The sequence below is a fragment of the Moschus berezovskii genome, chromosome 19 (assembly GCF_049115385.1).
Source record: "Moschus berezovskii isolate FMDL1 chromosome 19, NW_MosBer_1.0, whole genome shotgun sequence".
NCBI classification, from domain to species: domain Eukaryota; kingdom Metazoa; phylum Chordata; class Mammalia; order Artiodactyla; family Moschidae; genus Moschus; species Moschus berezovskii.
This window is the reverse complement of record NC_142478.1, coordinates 47,588,535-47,607,790: the sequence shown is the minus strand read 5'-3', so window position 1 is coordinate 47,607,790 and position 19,256 is coordinate 47,588,535. Positions and strand designations below refer to the sequence as shown.

Genomic DNA, 19,256 nt, shown 5'->3' with positions numbered 1-19,256 from the left:
AAAAGCGACAAAGGAAAATCAGGCACAATTAACTGGAGCCCTTCACCTAATTCACACTTGAAGCCCTGGGTTTGTTAATTAACAATTGTTACCCAGTAGCCTGATTTTTCTCTCATTAATATTTCAGATTTTTAATCTTCCAAAAAAAAAAGGGCGTCAGTTAGCAAAAAGAACACAGTAAGTTTGATCATATGAATATGCATGGATATAAATAATAAATATTTTATATCTGTATATACATATGTATTTATATCTGTATATGCAGTTTTTACATCTAAAGATATAAAAATAAAATTTATGGACCAACGATCTAAATAATTTTAAAAGTAAGTCAAAAAACTATGACTATTGGACTTCCCTGGTGGTCCAGTGGTTAAGAATCTACCTGCCAATGCAGATTTATATAGAACACATGGGTTCAATCCCTGTTTTGGGAAGATTTCCACATGCTGTGAGGTAAGGCAACTACTGAGCCCTTGCCCTAGAGTCTGTGCTCTGCAACAAGAGAAGCCACAGCAATGAGAAGCCCATGTCCTGCAACTAAAGAAAGCCCAAGTGTAACAACGAAAACCCAGCACAACCATAAATAAATAAATAAATAATATACACACATAAAAAGGGTACTAGATATAAAAATAAGACAGGTTTCCCTTATTTGAAAAGACCAAAAGGGAAGTTTAATAATATGCAGTATGGTTGATGGAACAGAAACAAGACACTGGTTTTCCCTTTTCAGATAGACAAAAATGAACATTTCATATTATAGAGAGGCTAAAAAGTCACCCATTCATAGCAAATAGTAATATCTTTTGGAGGACCATAGCTTTTCAGTTTTAAAAATGTATACTGAAAAAAAATACAAAAAACCTTTTGACCTGACACTCTTACCAATTTTACAAAAATAAAAATGTACATACATATATATGTTAAATGTAAATTAAAATATATTAATAATATAAAAGTAATTAAAATTTAAATACATAAATAAAGCATAGTAAGCAGGGTCAGGAATGATACACAAAACAGTAAGATTTGGATGGGGAGGAATAAATTTCATCTTCATAGACTACGCATATATACATAAAATATATATATTATGTACACTGTTTTACAAAAAGTAGCTTCGTTCTGATCAATATCAAGCTTTCATTACTTCTTTCCAATGCTATTTTAGTCTTATTTAAAATTACAATTCTTTAATGTTGAAAATTATAACTTCACTGGCCATTTGCATTCATTAATATAAAAGGTGGTCAGGTCACAGAGAATTAAAAAAAAGTGAGGGAGATGATTAATCAAAAAATGGAGCCAGTCCATAAATATTTATAAGTGAACTATATCCCCATAGAATCCAATTTCCTTAATTTCTAAAAATTCCTACATAGATCTACAAAAAATTCAGGAGTGTTCTAATAAAAATATGAACAATGGTTAGTTTGGAGGAATGAGATTATGGTGATTAAAGTCTTCTTTCTTCTCTTCTGTAGTTTGTGATTATTCAAAATCCCTCTCCCCTGATGTAAATGAACCACCTGTGTAAGAGACACCCTACTGGTCACATTACCATTTCTTGCCGGGGTGTCCTCGAAGGCCGGGCACACCCCATAGTACAAAGGCACCTCTGCAGAGGTCCTCAGCGCGGCTTTCTGGCTGTTGATACTGCCCGAGGCACTGAAGGGAGCTGAACAGGTCTTAGATGTCACGGCGTCTTCCTCCGGAGGATTCAAGCCCACACTATAACCAAAGTCTCTGTCTTCAGAAAAGCTGACCTGCTCAGCTGGGCTCCCCACTGCAGACTTCACAATCCTTTGTGTGTCCTGGCCCAGTGATAGGGCATCTGCGGCACCAGGGTCAAGAAGGTGTGAAGGCAGTGTACCATGCTCTAACAAAGCCTGAGCCAGTTTTTTCTCAAAAATGAACCTTGTTGTTGATGTAATGGGTCCACATTTCAATCCAGCTTTGACAATCTCTTCTCTAAGCTCATCTGGATTCAGGAGCTTCAATCGCGCCAAGATGGTATCCATTGTCATTTCACCTAGGGACAAAAGAATGAAATTCAATTTGATGGCTCTAAGTATGTCTTCTCTTAAACAAATTCAGCAAAGCTGCAGGATACAAGATTCATGTACAGAAATCTGCTGCTTTTTTATACACTAATAATGAACTACCAGAAAGAGAAAGTAACAAATCCTGTTTAAAATCACATCAAAAAGAATAAAATGCCTAGGAAAAAACTTAACTACAGAGGTGAAGATCTGAAGACCTGTGAAGACAGACATTTCTCCAAAGATATACAGATGGCCAACAGGGACATAAAAGGTACTCAACGTCACTAATTATTAGAGAAATTCAAGTCAAAACCACAATAAGGTATCACCTAACACTGGTCAGTGGAGAAGGAAATGGCAACCCACTCCAGTGTTCTTGCCTGGAGAATCCCAGGGACGGGGGAGCCTGGTGGGCTTCCGTCTATGGGGTCACACGGTGTCGGATACGACTGAAGTGACTTAGCAGCAGCAGTAGCAACAACACTGGTCAGAACAGTTATCATCAGAAAGTCTACAAATATCACAGGCTGGAGAAGATGTGGAGAAAAGGGAACTCTTGTACACTGTTGATGAGACTGCAAAATGGTATAGCCACTATGGAAAACAGTATGGAGGTTCCTCAAAAAACTAAAAACACAACTATCATATGATCCAGCAATCCCACTTTTGGGATATATCTATCTATCTATACACACACACCCAAAGGAAACAAAAACGCTAACTTGAAAAGATATGAGCACCCCAATGTTCATAGCAGCATTACTCACAATAGCCAAGCTACAAAAAAATGAAATTTTGCCATTTGCAACAACATGGAAGAGCTTGGCAGGTATTATGCTTAGTGAAAGAAGTCAGACAGAGAAAGACAAATACTATGTGTAGTCACATGTATGAGGAATCTAGAAAATAAAACTAGTGAATACAACAAAAAAGAAACAGACTCACAGATAAAGAGAACTAGTGGTTACTGGTGGGGAGGAAAGAGAGGGGCAAGATCTGGTATGGGATTAAGAGAAGCAAACTACTATGTATAAAATAGACAAGGAATAACGATAGGTTTACATCACAGGGAATTATAACCATTATCTTGTAATAACTTTTAATGGAGTACAATATGTAAAAATACTGAATCACTATGCTGTAACCTGAAACTAATATGTTACTGTAAATCAACTATACTTCCATTTTTTAAAAAAAGTGGCAAAAGAGCTGGCTTCAGAGAATTCCCTGGTTAGGACTCCATGCTTCCATTGCAGGGGGCTTGACCCTTGATTGGGGAACTAAGATCCTGAAAGCAACACACTGTGACCAAAAAAAAAAAAAGTTGACTTCAAAGTTTCATCTCAATCCATTATTTCCCCATATTCTTTGGAGTCTATGATACAATCTGATCACACCAACATTCTAGGGAGGCCACCATGCTGGAGAAACAGGTGCACCACTTGTCGCCAGTTGCAGCAGGTGTGCATGTGTGCTAAGTCGCTTCAGTCCTGTCCAACTCTTTTTGACCCCAGGGACTGTAGCACACCAGGGTCCTCTGTCCATGGAATTCTCCAGGCAAGAATACTGGAGTGGGTTGCCATGCCTTCCTCCAGGGGATCTTCCTGACGCAGGGATTGAACCTGTGTCTCTTCCAATTCCTGCATTGACAGGCAGGCTCTTTACCACTAGGGCCACCTGGGAAGCCCAGCTGCAGAATAATCAGGAAGAAATCCCCAGGAAAGCAACTGGACAATGTCCATCAAAACTCCAACTCCAGAAACTTATCCTACAGATACATCTGTACTTTGTTCCATATGTGATGAGAAATTATGCAAAGATTTAAACAGAAGAGCCACACAGATAGCTCTGGAAGTCATTTTGCTAATACTGCTGACAAATAGCTATGTGGGGGGATTCCCAAGTGCCTGGTTCTATCTTAAGCACTCTGTCTGCACTAAATTATTTAAAATTCACAGTAACTCCGCATGAAAGTTTACTGCCATTGCTCACCCCTGCTTCACAGATGGAGATCCTAAATCAGAGAAGCTAAGTGACTTGTTCAAGTTATACAGTCACCAATCAAATGGATGTGAACTGGAGCTGGAGCTTTCATCAATACATTTAGAGAAAGAGCAGTTAAATCTATGGTACAGGTTTAAGTACAGTCAGCTAGAATTGGGAGAAGGCAAGAAAGGACAAAGCACAGGTCACTGCTGCAGTTACTGGGGCTGGAGGTGAGGGCTCAGACTAGAGAAACAGGACGTCTTGACCATAGATCAGATGCCGGGGTGAGGTCTGGAGGGACTGTAGTGGGCCTACAGTATTACCTAGATTTCCAGTCTAGATGCCTAGAAAGTGATTCTCCTTGAGGCAGAGAATATGAAAGATGCAAATGGGGATTTAGGAACTGAGCGTCAGAGACACCCACTACACAACAAGTAGGCATTCTGATTTTCAAGTCTGAGGTTCAGAAGACATTCAGAGTGAGAAAAACAGAGCTGGGTGTCAAGGGTACATAAATGAGTGCTTAATTCTTGCTTCAACACCTTGTCTCCAATTCACTGGCCTGTCATGCAGCAAGCAGAGTGAGCTTGGACTCAGTAACAGCTGAATGATAGTTATTTCTATATTTTTCTTTTTAAATCAATTTTTACACCCCCTTCCCCCACTCACACACTCCAAGACTTCAAAAATCTTATTTTAAACAATGCATTGCATAGCCCCCTCTAGAGCTGCCAAACAAAATGAAGCGGGAGGCCAACTGACTACAGCAGCCCACTCAGGGAGAGCCCCTAAGGGGAGTCTGAACATTAGGCATAAGGTCAACAGATGTGATAAGGGGCTGGTATGAGAAGTACAGGACAGGCTGAAGCCACACGCAAGGCAAGGCAGGGGTGGGGAGGACTGGGGGCAGATCTTATGAACAAATGGAGAGAAATTCCACCTGATCCTGATAATATTCTCTTTTGCATATACCACCCCTGTGTCCTGACTCTAAAGCTATCTTTTAAAATAATTTATTAGATTGATGAAAAAATAATTGGTTTCTGACAGTGAATTTTAAATCATTATGACCAGCCTCAAACACATCTGTATTAATCAAAATAGGAACCATTACAATCAACATATTTTTTTCCAATGAGAAAAAAAAAAATCCATGCTTCAAAACTCGACTAACTCTTGGAAAGCATTTTCTGCCTCCTGCTGGTGTGGAAGTGCTTTCCCTGCAAAAAGTTGTTGAGATGCTTGAAGAAGTGGTAGTCAGTTGGTAAGAGGTCAGGTGAATATGGCGAATGAGGCAAAACTTTGTAGCCTAATTCGTCCAACTTTTGAAGGGTTGATTGTGTGATGTGTGGCCAGGTATTGTGGAGAATTCGGCCCATTCTGTTGACCAATGCCAGCTGCAGTATCCAGTGCATCTCATCGATTTGCTGAGTGTACTTCTCAGATGTAATGGTTTTGCCAAGATTCAGAAAGCTGCAGTGTATCAGTACAGCAGCAAAGCACCAACAGTGACCAAGACCTTTTTTAGCTGCAAGCTTGGCTTTGGGAAGTTATCCTTCTCGGAACTTCTTGGTCCAACCACTGAGCCAGCTGTTGTATACAATCCACTTTTTGTTGAATGTCACTATCTGATCAAGAAATGGTTCATTGTTATTGAGTAGAATAAAAGTTGACGACACTCCAAGACAATTATTTTTTTTATTTTTGGTCAGTTCATGCAGTACCCACTTAACAAGTTTTTTCACCTTTCCAATATGCTTCAAATGCCAAATGATCACAGAATGGTAGATGTTGAGTTCTTCGGCAACTTCTCGTGTAGCTGTAAGAGGGTAAGGTTCAATGATTGCTCTCAACTGGTCGCTGTCAACTTTTAATGGCCAGCCACTAAGCGCCTCATCTTCAAGACTGTCGTCTCCTTTGCAAAACTTCTCAAACTATCACTGCACTGTACATTCATTATGCATATAATGAATACATGTATTCATTATACATACATCCAGTTCCTGGGCCAAATGTATTGATGTTTCAAGTTGTCTCAATGCTTTATGGCCCATTTTGAACTAAAAAAAAAAAAAATTGCTCAAATCTGCTTTTTGTTTAACATCATTTCTATAGTCCAAAATAAATATAAAATTAACAACAAGTAATAAGTCATCAGCAAAAATTAAAAAAGCGAGAAACACACATTAAAATAACATAACCACATGTATTTAAGAATGTATTCCAATATCAAATGGTAAAGTTTAACAATGCAAAACCGCAACTACTTTTACACCAACCTAATATGTTTAATTGGAGGATAATTGCTTTATAATGTTGTAAAGATTTCTATCATACATCAACATGAATCAGCCACAGGTATATATATATCCCTCCCCTCTTGAACCTCCCTCCCACCTCCTATCCCTCTAGGTTGTCACAGAGCACTGGGTAGAGCTCCCCACATAATACAGCAAATTCCCATCTATTTTAACATATGGTAACGTATGTTTCAATGCTACTCTCTCAATTCCTCCCATCTCCTGCTTCCCTGCTGTGTCCACAAGTCTGTTATCTATATCTGTGTTCATCAGTACCTTTTTTTAGATTACATATATATGTGTTAATATATGATATTTGTTTTTCTCTTTCTGACTTAAACTTCACTCTGTATAACAGGCTCTAGGTTCATCCACTTCACTAGACCCGATTCAAATTTGTTCCTTTTTATAGCTAAGCAATATTCCATTGTGTATACATATACATATATATACATATATGCATACACACACCACAACTTCTTTATCCATTCATCTGTTGATGGATATCTAGGTTGCTTTCATGTTCTGGCTATTATAAACAGTTAAAGCTATCTTTTTAATATAGGCTAATCTGAAGGGAGTTTTGTCCTTATAACCAAGTAAGCCATGAAGAGAACAACTACATTATATCATTAACTGTGTGACCCTGAGCAAGTTATGTAAACTCTAAGCCTCAGTTTCCTCATCTATAAAACAGACATAATAGCTCTACTTCTTAGCTTAACAAGAATTAGATAAAATAATGCATGTGTTTGACACTGACAAAATATCCATAAATGTCAGGGATATGAAGTTATTACTAAGTAATACAAGCTTATTAACCTTGCAGAATACACAGTATGATAGAAAGTCAACTTGAATAAAGACAAACATATATCCTCTGTTAATGATATTCTTAATACACAAATATTAGCTCATGTGTGGGAAAGAAAATATAAAGCAGAAAATAATGAGACTAGTTAGCTTCAAGGGAGGGTGGGAAACAGATAGGAAGACCAGAGGGCAGGGGAAAGGACACTTCTGAATGATTTTATATGTTCTGACTTTTAGTAACACTAAAAGTGTGATTCACGTACACAGTTCAGTTCAGTTCAGATGCTCAGTCGTGTCCGACTCTTTGCGACCCCATGAATCACAGCACACCAGGCCTCCCTGTCCATCACCAACTCCCGGAGTTCACCCAAACTCATATCTATCGAGTCGGTAATGTCATCCAGCCATTTCATTCTCTGTCATCCCCTTCTCCTCCCGCCCCCAATCCCTCCCAGCATCAGAGTCTTTTCCAGTGAGTCAGCTCTTCGCATGAGATGACCAAAGTATTGGAGTTTCAGCTTTAGCATCAGTCCTTCCAATGAAAACCCAGGACTGATCTCCTTTAGAATGGACTGGTTGGATCTCCTTGCAGTCCAAGGGACTCTCAAGAGTCTTCTCCAACACCACAGTTCAAAAGCATCAATTCTTCGGCGATCAGCTTTCTTCACAGTCCAACTCTCACATCCATACATGACCACGGGAAAAACCATAGCCTTGACTAGACGGACCCTGGATGGCAAAGGAATGTCTCTGCTTTTTAATATGCTATCTAGGTTGGTCATAACTTTCCTTCCAAGGAGTAAGCGTCTTTTAATTTCATGGCTGCAATCAGCGTCCGCAGTGATTTTGGAGACCCAAAAAATAAAGTCTGACACTGTTTCCACTGTTTCTCCATTTATTTCCCATGAAGTGATGGGACCAGATGCCATGATCTTAGTTTTCTGAATGTTGAGCTTCAAGCCAACTTTTTCACTCTCCTCTTTCACTTTCATCAAGAGGCTTTTGAGTTCCTCTTCACTTTCTGCCATAAGGGTGGTGCCATCTGCATATCTGAGGTTATTGATATTTCTCCCGGCAATCTTGATTCCAGCTTGTGCTTCTTCCAGCCCAGCGTTCCTCATGATTTACTCTGCACAGAAGTTAAATAAGCAGGGTGACAATATACAACCTTGACGTACTCCTTTTCCTATTTGGAACCAGTCTGTTGTTCCATGTCCAGTTCTAACTGATGCTTCCTGACCTGCATACAGGTTTCTCAAGAGGCAGGTCAGGTGATCTGGGATTCCCATCTCTTTCAGAATTTTCCAGTTTATTGTGATCCACATAGTCAAAGGCTTTGGCATAGTCAATAAAGCAGAAATAGATGTTTTTCTGGAACTCTCTTGCTTTTTTGATGATCCAGTGGATGTTGGCAATTTGGCCTCTGGTGCCTCTGCCTTTTCTAAAACCAGCTTGAACATCTGGAAGTTCACGGTTCACGTATTGCTGAAGCCTGGCTTGGAGAATTTTGAGCTTGACTTTACTAGCGTGTGAGATGAGTGCAATTGTGCGGTAGTTTGAGCATTCTTTGGCATTGCCTTTCTTTGGGATTGGGATGAAGACTGACCTTTTCCAGTCCTGTGGCCACTGCTGAGTTTTCCAAATTTGCTGGCATATTGAGTGCAGCACTTTCATAGCATCATCTTTCAGGATTTGAAATAGCTCAACTGGAATTCCATCACCTCCACTAGCTTTGTTCGTAGTGATGCTTTCTAAGGCCCACTTGACTTCACATTCCAAGATGTCTGGCTCTAGGTGAGTGATCACACCATTGTGATTATCTTGGTCGTGAAGATCTTTTTTGTACAGTTCTTCTGTGTATTCTTGCCACCTCTTCTTAATATTTTCTGCTTCTCTTAGGTCCATACCATTTCTGTCCTTTCTCGAGCCCATCTTTGTATGAAATGTTGGACATCACCAGATCGTCAACACCAAAATCAGATTGATTATATTCTTTGCAGCCAAAGACGGAGAAGCTGTATAGTTAGCAAAAACAAGACTAGGAGCTGACTGTGGCTCAGATCATGAACTCCTTATTGCCAAATTCAGACTTAAATTGAAGAAAGTAGGGAAAACCACCCGACCATTCCGATATGACCTAAATCAAATCCCTTATGATTATACAGTGGAAGTAAGAAATAGATTTAAGGGACTAGATCTGATAGATATAGTGACTGATGAACTATGGATGGAGGTTCGTGACACTGTACAGCAGACAGGGATCAGGACCATCTCCATGGAAAAGAAATGCAAAAAAGCAAAATGGCTGTCTGAGGAGGCCTTACAAATAGTTGTGAAAAGAAGAGAAGTGAAAAGCAAAGGAGAAAAGGAAAGATTCAAGCATCTGAATGCAGAATTCCAAAGAATAGCAAGGAGAGATAAGAAAGCCTTCCTCAACGATCAATGCAAAGAAATAGAGGAAAATAACAGAAGAGGAAAAACAAGAGATCTCTTCAAGAAAATTAGAGACACCAAGGGAACATTTCATGCAAAGATGGGCTCACATACACAAAAACTATGTAAATAAACAGATAGCGGAGACCTCCAAGTGGAATACAAACTAAAACAAATGTGCTCATCAGTATTACAAGTTAGCAACATAATGAATGGGAGAAGGAACGTAGCCACTGAAAAATAATATGTGATGCTCTCCTCTAAGGGTAAAGACAGAAAGGGTACATAGACACTCTAGCTGGAAGGTGGGTTTTCACAGTGGTATAGCTTAGCGATCCTGAAGCTTTTTGTGTGTCCTCTGCTGCTGCTGCTAAGTCGCTTCAGTCATGTCCAACTCTGTGCGACCCCATAGACGGCAGCCCACCAGGCTCCTCTGTCCATGGGATTCTCCAGGCAAGAACACTGGAGTGGGGTGCCATTTCCTTTTCCAATGCACGAGAGTGAAAAGAGAAAGTGAAGGGAGGAGGGAGGTGGGAGAGGGGTTCAGGAGGGGGAACTTATGTAAACCCGGGGCGAATTTATGTCAATGTATGATAAAACCAACCAATATAATATTGTAAAATAATTTGCCTCCAATAAAAAATAAATTAATTACAAAAAAAAAAGAGAAAGTGAAGTCGTTCAGTCATGCCCGACTCTTAGCGACCCCATGGACTGCAGCCTACCAGGCTCCTCTGTCCATGGGATATTCCAGGCAAGGGTACTGGAGTGGGTTGCCATTGCCTTCTCCATGTGTGTCCTCTAGGTATCAGCAAATAATTGGATATATTCTGGTTGCTGAGACATAGGCTCCTCACTGACAGAGAAGGGAGAGGCTACAACAGGCCTCACAAAATTTTGAGTAAATTTTGAGGCTCTATGAGCCAAAGAACCTGCAAACACTCAAGAGCCTTAGATGAAAGATGGATGTCTTCCAAAAACGGGTGGGAGCCAGATTTGGCCTGTGGGCCATAGTTTGCTGACCCTTGGGCTAGAGTTAGAAGTATCTGCAACATATCCATTCATTTGATAGAGGCATAAAGATACAGATTAGGAAACTGAGGCAGGTCTGCAGACTGTATAACACTTCCTGACTTTACTACTAGCAGTATGATTACACAAGATCCTAACATTTGGGAATCTAAGTGGATGTATACAGGGTTTCTTTAACTCTTTTTTTTATATTTTAATTATAAACACAAGAAGTTGAAAAATGGTTACAGAGAAGTCTTGTGGACTCACCATGTGGCTTCCCTCAGTGGTACACCTGAAACACTACATCCAACCCAGGCAGCTGACCCTGGCACTACACACTGAACTAACCGCACCCTCACCAGGTTCTGCAGTCACTCTCCTCTTGTGTCTTTGTATGTAACTCCGTGATCGCTTACCATATGATCATTTATCACACGAATAGCTTCACACAGACATGCTAAATTACCGACCTGTTCCATCACCACAAAGATCTTCCTGCTAACCTTTGACTGTCATATCCAAACTCCTCCACTGTACCCTACCCATGAAAACCACTGAGGAGTCCTCCATTGTTATAATACCTTCACTTCACGTCATATAAATGGAATTATACACTACAGACCTTTTGAGGTTGGCTTTTTTCACTCAGCATAATGCCTCTGAGATCCATCCGAGCTGCTTATGGATCAACAGTTTGGCCTCACTGCTGAGCAGCATTCCACAGCATGAAGGTGCCAGTTTTATCCTTCAGATACATGTGGGCTGTTCCAGTTTTTGGCAATTACAAATCAAGGTATAAACGTTTGCATAAGGGTTTTTGTGTGAAAATAAGTTTTCGACCTTCTAGGATAAATGCCCAAGAGTGAAGTACAGGTTCAAGTATTTGAGAAACTGGGAGTTTGACTTCATAATGACTGTACCTTTAAAATTTTTACCAGCAGTAAATTAAAAAAAAAAAAAAGTTCTAAATGAGACCCAGTTTCTCAGGGTTTCCCCTAGCATTACCAAATGTCATTGGTATTTTTTATTTTAGCCATTCTCATAGGTGTGTAGTGATATCTCACTGTAAGTTTAATCTGCAATTTCATGACTGGCTTGTGATGTTGAACATCTTTTCACATGTGTTTATTTTTTCTGTACCATTTCTGTAATTCTTTGTCTGAAGTGACTTAGAAATATAAGTTAAAAATTTAAAAAGAACTTAATAAATAAGACACTCCAAACTGTAATTTCTTAGCCTTTGGTGGCTCAGATCCTAAAGAATCTGCCTGCAACGCAAGAGACCCGGGTTCCTTGCCTGGGTCACGGAGATTCCCCTGAGAAGGGAAGGGCAACCCACTACAGTATTCTTGCCTGGAGAATCCCATGGACAGAGGAGCCTGGCAGGCTACAGTCCATCAGGTTGCAAAGAGACTGACAGCGGCTTTCCCTGCACTTTTCAGATACCACTGGCCCCAACCGTCTTCGTCTTAGTGTCTGCACAGCCTCTCACTGGGGCGCCCTGTTTTCTGACAGGGTTTTCTGTCACAGTGGGTTTTCTGACACAGTGCTGACTGTGTACCTGGGCACAGAAGCACGCTATTTACTAAAGCTATCACCTGAAACTTTCTGAAGGGGATGAGAGAAGGTAAACAACCAGAAACCCAACAGGTTTCAGAGCAAGTTGGACCTCGTGTCAACAGGCCTGCATCTTCACATGGCTTCTGCCTCGGACTTGTCATCCCCCGCCGAGCGGGACCTTCCTGAGGCCTGTTCCCTCAGCTGTAAAAACTAAGTCATCTGTAAGGGCCGCTGCAGCCCCGAGAGGTCTAGGTAGGGTCATCAACTGTGCTTTCTGCTAATAAAATTCTATCTCCTTATCAGGGTACTTGAAGAACTGTTGTTTATCCTTCAGGAAGAAACCAAACTTGCTGGCACCGCGGTGAAAGAAAACTGAACGAAGGAGGATCTGGGATGCACGCAGGGTGCACAATGCCTTCTCGGTCAAATCAGGGGGCTCAAACCCACAAAACTGGGCACAGACGTGCCCCCGGGCGTCCAGCTTTGCGGCGCTCTCACCGTCTGCAAGTCAAGGACTCGCGCGTTGCTTCAAGTCTCTTCCCAGAACACCGACTCAGGCTGGGGAGGGGGATCCAAGCCCGGAGAGAAGAAGCTCTGGGGGACCCGAGCCGGAAAGGCGGGTGGGAGAAGGGAAGGAGGACCCAGGCCCGGGCAAGGGAGCGGGCCCACCCGCGAACCGCTCTTACCTGGACCGGGGGCTGGGCCAGCGGCCGCGCGGGGCGGCGGGTCGGGTGGACCGCTCTGACCCAGGCCCCGCGGCCGCCTGTCCAACCGCCGCACCAGCCAGCGCACCGCGATCAGCAGCACCGAGGCGCCCAGCAGCTCCCAGGCCAGCGCCGCCCACTCAGTCGCCGCCAGCCGCGGCCACAGCATCGCCACAGATCGCCCTGTTGCCGCCGCCGCCGCCGCCGCCGCCGAGGACCGCTCGCCCGAGGACCCCGCGCGCCAGACTGCCTGCACCACTGCCTGACAGCGCCGCGCCCGGGGGCAGCCGGGGCGGGGCCGGATCCGCACGCTCGAGACAGGGCGCTAGATCCCGCGCCGGCGCCCCGCGGCCAGACAAGGGAGCGCGGCCGCTGCCGCCGCGCCTTCAGACTCCAGGCGCGTGAGGGCGTGGTCGGGCAGTGGCGCGGGCAGCCGGCACGCGGGGTCCTCGGGCAGGCAGACGGCCCCCAGGGGCGGGTCCGAAGACGGGTCCACAGATCCCTGAGGCCCGCGCCTGGACCCGTAGAAAGAGGTTGTCCAGGCGCTGGCGGGTTTCCGAGGAATCTCTGGAAACTGGGAGGAGGTTGTGCTGGGGGTTCAGGCCAGGCCCGGGTTCCAGTCGCGGTGGAACAACGAATGAACCGCTCTGGTTTCTCTTTTGTGCTAGGTGGAAACACGGCTGCTTTGCGGTTCAAAGCGACCAAAATCCTACAGGCCAGCTCCTGGTATTTTACTTATGGACATGCTTTCAAACAAGGTTTCTGACAGCTTGTGATTCTAGAAGACAAGTTTCTTCGTGCACTTTCCAGCTGCGGCATAACTCTGTTACCGAGTTGAAACTTGTTCTGCTCCCGCAAGGCAACCCGATGAGTCCAAGAGAAGAGGTGTCGTGGCAAGGAATAAGAATTTATTTGGAGAGCTGCCTGACTGAGAAGACGGCAGACTAAAGTCTCAAAGTAACCATCTTGTCGGAGTCTGGATGGCATGTTTTTTTCATATAGGCAGAGAGAGAGAATTAATGAGGAACTAAAGTCAAAAGGGGGCTTCCCTGGTGGCTCAGAGGTTAAAGCGTTTGCCTCCACTGCGGGAGACCCGGGTTCGATTCCTGGGTCAGGAAGTTCCCCTGGGGAAGGAAACGGTAACCCACTCCAGTATTCTTGCCTGGAGAATCCCATGGACGGAGAAGCCTGGTAGGCTACAGTCCACGGGGTCGCAAAGAGTTGGACACGACTGAGCGACGGAATGGAACGGAAAGTCAAAAGGCAGAATAGAGAGGGAAAGGTGATGAGGAAGTAAAAAGGGCCATCAGTCTTGCAAAACATCTCTGGAAAAGGCCCGTCTTTGGAAGGGATGTGTTAATCTCTTCTCTCTTGCAGCCATGCACAGGTGGGCAGGGTCAGATTATCTATGAGCTGAACCCACTTTAACAGGCAGGGGAGCAGGGTCCTTTGAGGTGTGCCATTTATGTACGATTATAATAACAGCAACGAAAAGTAAGTCAAACAGTTCCAGCATGGAGTCAGAATTGGTTCTTCTCTGCAACAACTCCTCTTAACTTGGCAGCAGACTCATGTCTGTATTTGGCTTGTCTGGCTTATCTGACTTGCGTTACTTTCCTAGCCAGTGTAGCTTACTTTCTCACCATCCTATCCCTGGAGACACCCACGGCTTCCCATACACAGATGAACAGCTGTACTGAAGATAACCAGGTGACCCCATTCACTGGACTTCTGAGCAGATGGACAGGCAGGGGAGTGGTCGCTGCAGGCAGGGGAGGGGCTGAATATACTGTGGTTTAGGCAGTTTTAGCGACTGGTAGAAGCATCTGTCTTAATAGTGGTGGGGTCACATAACTACACTTGTCAAAACTCTCAGGCATGTACAATAAAAAGGCAAATTTTACTGTAATTTATACATTTACTTTTTAAATAGAAAAAAACCTAAAAAAATGAAATTGACTTCCTTGTTTAAAAAAATTAATTGTTCAGTTCAGTTCAGTTCAGTTCATTCGCTCAGTCGTGTCCGACTCTTAGCAACCCCATGAACCACAGCACGCCAGGCCTCCCTGTCCATCACCAACTCCCGGAGTTCACTCAACAGTCAATTGAGCACAACAATTGAAGAGTCAGTGAATTTGAGAATGGGTGAAGTCCAAATTAAACCCACAGTGATACTGCTTTCCATCCACCAGGAATGGTTAAAATTAGAAGACTGACAGTATCAAATGTTGGTGAGGATGTGGGGCCATTTTAGAATTCTCATACACTGCTGGTAGGAGTGTAAAATAAATCAACCAGTTTGAAAACCACGAAGCAGTTTCCAGTGAAGTTAAATGTATGCCTCCTTGTGGTTCAGCAGTGTGGCCCTGGGTGTGAAAAATGAAAGTTCTCAGAATGTTCACAGCAGCTTTATTCAGAATAGCCAAGCAAGAAACACCCGGGTTGTTTGGGTAAACCCCAGAAGAACGGATAAACAAATTTTCAATCGTCATATGATAATCCTGCACAGAGGTTTATTATTAGCTCCAAGGTGGCTGAATCAAAACCTTGCTAAGAACGCCACACAAAAACAATACTGCACAATTCCATTTATAAGAGGCTCGAGCTTAAGGCAAAGCTTCAGGTGATAGAAATCGGACCAGGGGTTGCCCCTGAGTGGGGTGGTGAGCTGGGACAGATGCGAGGGAATTCCACTGTGTGAAGCGCTCTGCATCTTACTTGAGTTGATAGGAATACCGGTACACATTTGATTGACATTTGTCAAAACTCACCAAAATATACACTTAAAATCTGTGCCTATTTTAGCATATATTTTGTCTACATTTAAAAAGGAATAGGGACTTCCGTGGTGGTTCAGTAGTTAAGACTCTGTGCTTCTACTGCAGGGTGCTGGTTTGATCCCTGTTAAGGGAAGAATTGATGCTTTTGAACTGTGGTGTTGGAGAAGACTCTTGAGAGTCCCTTGGACTGCAAGGAGATCAGTCCTGGGTGTTCACTGGAAGGACTGACGCTAAAGCTGAAATTCCAATATTTTGGCCACCTCATGCGAAGAGTTGACTCACTGGAAAAGACTCTGATGCTGGGAGGGATTGGGGACAGGAGGAGAAGGGGACGACAGAGAATGAGATGGCTGGATGGCATCACCGACTTGATGGACGTGAGTTTGAGTGAACTCCAGGAGTTGGTGATGGGACAGGGAGGCCTGGCGTGCTGCGGTTCATGGGGTCGCAAAGAGTCAAACACGACTGAGCGACTGAACTGAACTGAAGGGAACTAGGATTCCACATGCCACAGGGTGCAGCCAATAAAATAACCACATTTGAAAAGGGATAAAGAGCACTGTGTTAGATGAGATCTTACCTTATATTCTCTTTAATTTTTAAGTACCTGAGGATGGATCTCTATCCCCAGCCTCTCCTCACACTTGACGTTTCTGAGTCTGTGCCATTGTTCAGTGATGAGAGTTCTAAGTACTGGGTTAGACTGCCCCTGCCTGCCAGGTAACTTTAGGTGAATTCTTTTATTTTCCTGTGTTGTGTGTTTTCTTTTTTTTCAGGGATAAAATAGAATGATAATTGCACTGTCTCAGAGATGAGGATTAATATGTGCTAGGCTCTTGCTACCGGAGAAGGCAATGGCAAGCCACTCCAGTACTATTGCCTAGAAAATCCCATGGATGGAGGAGCCTGGTAGGCTGCAGTCCATGGGGTCGCTAAGGGTCGGACACGACTGAGCGACTTCACTTTCACTTTTCACTTTCACACATTGGAGAAGGAAATGGCAACCCACTCCAGTGTTCTTGCCTGGAGAATCCCAGGGACGGGGGAGCCTGGTGGGCTTCCGTCTATGGGGTCACACAGAGTCGGACACGACTGAAGTGACTCAGCAGCAGCAGCAGCAGCAGGCTCTTGCTACAATGCAAGACTTTATAAACATTAGCTGTTACTACCACTTATACTTTTTAAAAATTATAAAAGTTATATATATGACTTTAAGGGCTTCCCCAATGACTAAGTGGTAGAGAATCCACCTGCAATGCAGGAGACACGAGACCAAGGGTTTGAACCCTGGATAGGGATGATCCCCTGGAGAAAGAATTGGCAACCCACTCCAGTATTCTTGCCTGAAAAATCCCATGGACAGAAGAGTCAGCCCATGGGGTCAAAAAGAGTTGGACATGACTGAGCAACTGAGCATGCGCCCAAGTGGTAGCAGCATCAGCCTCCTTTGTGAGGGATTTTGTTACAGTAATCATAAATCCCAGTGAATCGGAGCGGAGAGGACTGATTTGAGAGATTGTGTATGGTGATAGAGGCTGTTGCCAGTAGCACCATTCTCTTAATAACAGAAGTCCCAGCTGGAGCTGGACACACTGTTGTCCAGCTAAACACACATCCTGTGGCCCAGTGACTAAGTGGAGGCAACAGACAGTGTACACTGCTAGGGAGCGGTTCCCTTGGATGAGGGTATGCAATATGCCTTCCTTTTGGGAAATGCAGACAGGAAGTGGGACCTGGAGCAGCTATCCTAGACCACAGGTGGGGCTGGAGATTAGAAGACACCAGAAGATGCCCTTATCAGTTCTGTTTTACTGCTCAGGCTGTTTCATGAAAGAGAAACTTCTCTTATTTAAGCCACTAAATTTCAGGGTTTCATAGCAGCTTTACCAGCCTAACAAGTATCTTAATACCAGGATTTTCTGTGGAATCCAGCTAACAATAGGAATCCTATTACAGCTGGATCCTCCTAACTGCCATCTAATGCAGTCTACGGTCCATTAAACGAGACTGGGATGGTGTGGGGGTGGTGGTGGTACACAATTCTACTGTTAAAAGAAGCCAACACTGTATTGGCCACTATTCACCTTTGAGGTAGAAATGAATTTGAGATGTAAATCCCTGTAGGTAGAAGTGGATTTCTACAAATGAAGAGAAAATTAAGAGACTTGATTGTCTTTTGGGAGAGGTGCTGGTTTAATCTAACTCATGATTGCAGTTTGTCTCCTACCCTGATCCCTGCCTCCATTTCTTTTTAAAAAAGATTGGTTTTTGGCTGTGCTGGGCATTTGTTGCTGCATGGACTTTTCTCTAGCTGTGGTGAGCAGGGGCTACTCTGTAGTTGCGGTGCTCGGGCTTCTCATTGCGGTGGCTTCTCTTGTGAGCACAGGCTCTAGGCACTTGGGCTTTAGGAGTTGCAGTGCATGGCCTCAGTGGTTGCAGTTCCTGGGCTCTAAGAGCACAGGCTCCACAGTTGTGGTGCAAGGGCTTAGTTGTTCTATAGCACGTAGGAACTGGACCAGAGATTAAACCTGTGCCTCCTGCATTGGCAAGTGGACTCTTTACCACTGACCCCCTGGGAAGCCCTCAGGGAAGGTTTTATAAAAGTTGACCCAGGTCTATCTTCTGCTTACCTGTCACATCACGAGGAGACACCCTGGTGTGCCAGTCTCCTACATATGATCGCCCACAACCCTTCCCAGCTCCAGTGACTTTCCAGTGGTGTGTACCGTCTGCCCCATTGGGGTGCTTACACCTCATCAGATGCTAGGCATCAGGCTTCTTCCTCCTGCAGAGCTGGTTTTGAATAGCTCTGGGAAGTGTGTGACTGCCTAGCCTGACATGTGGTTACTGATCAAAAGGCAAGGCGGCAGCAGTTCACTACAAGGGGAGTGGGCAAGTTGTCCAAGCAAGGCCCAGGGCACTCTGGACTGTTGTGGGCACTCGGACTGGCCAGGATAGGCTGGGTCATGTCCCATCAATGGGTCACCCCCAGTCTCCAGGAGCTTGAGAGAACAGGTTCACTGTTGCTGCCTCCTGCCACCCATTGTGGGTCAGCTGCTGGCACCATCACTCAGGTGTTCATGCTGACTGGGAGTACCACCCGAGGACGAGGCTGTGACCCTGGGGAAGGATTTGCAGCAGGCGGCCAATGCTGTGCACCATCTCTTTGGCTCGGGAAGCTGAGCCTGCCACCTTGCCGTGCGTGTGTGTCTAGGGAGGCAGAGGAGGACAGCACTGGTGAGGGCTCTGGAGTCCAGTCAAAGCTCCACCAAGAAGTGAGAGAGGCCAGTCAGGGTCATGTGAGAGGTCATGTGAGAGGGTCATGAGAGAGGCCAGTCAGGGCAGCAGGCCACCTGCAGGACTAGCAAGCATGTGTTCCGGGCAGCAGAGCAAGGAGGATGCCTCTGAAGGCCTGGACACCGTCACAGGGCTGGGTCTATAGCTAAGCCAGGTTCCAAGCTGATGCGGAGAAGGAAGGGGGCATGAAGCAGAGACCTGGGCTGTGAAGGAGCTGTGGGCTGGGCCAGACCAGCGAGGAGGAGACCCTGAGAGTTAGGAGGCCAGGGGGACTCTATCACTGTAAGTCAGTCAGTCAAGGGAAGGAGCTGTTTTCTGAAT

General features: G+C 44.3%; 1 protein-coding gene and 1 long non-coding RNA gene across 2 annotated transcripts in view; one reads left to right on the top strand and one right to left on the bottom strand.

Annotated features, from left to right (window-relative positions):
* ANKLE2 (ankyrin repeat and LEM domain containing 2) overlaps positions 1 to 13,089 on the bottom strand; it is a 29,911-nt gene extending 16,822 nt beyond the window's left edge. The window contains exons 1-2 of the mRNA XM_088828085.1: positions 12,841 to 13,089; positions 1,565 to 2,035 (exon numbers count right to left, since the gene is read on the bottom strand). Of these exons, the coding sequence (XP_088684211.1) occupies positions 1,565 to 2,035; positions 12,841 to 13,027 (658 nt within the window). The 5' untranslated portion in view covers positions 13,028 to 13,089. The remainder of the gene's footprint in view (positions 1 to 1,564; positions 2,036 to 12,840) is intronic.
* A 236-nt stretch (positions 13,090 to 13,325) lies between these two features.
* Positions 13,326 to 15,657, top strand: LOC129542523 (uncharacterized). Its single transcript, XR_008683080.2, has 2 exons — positions 13,326 to 13,391; positions 13,527 to 15,657. It is a non-coding gene; the product is annotated as an uncharacterized LOC129542523 (long non-coding RNA).
* Positions 15,658 to 19,256: the final 3,599 nt, after the last annotated feature.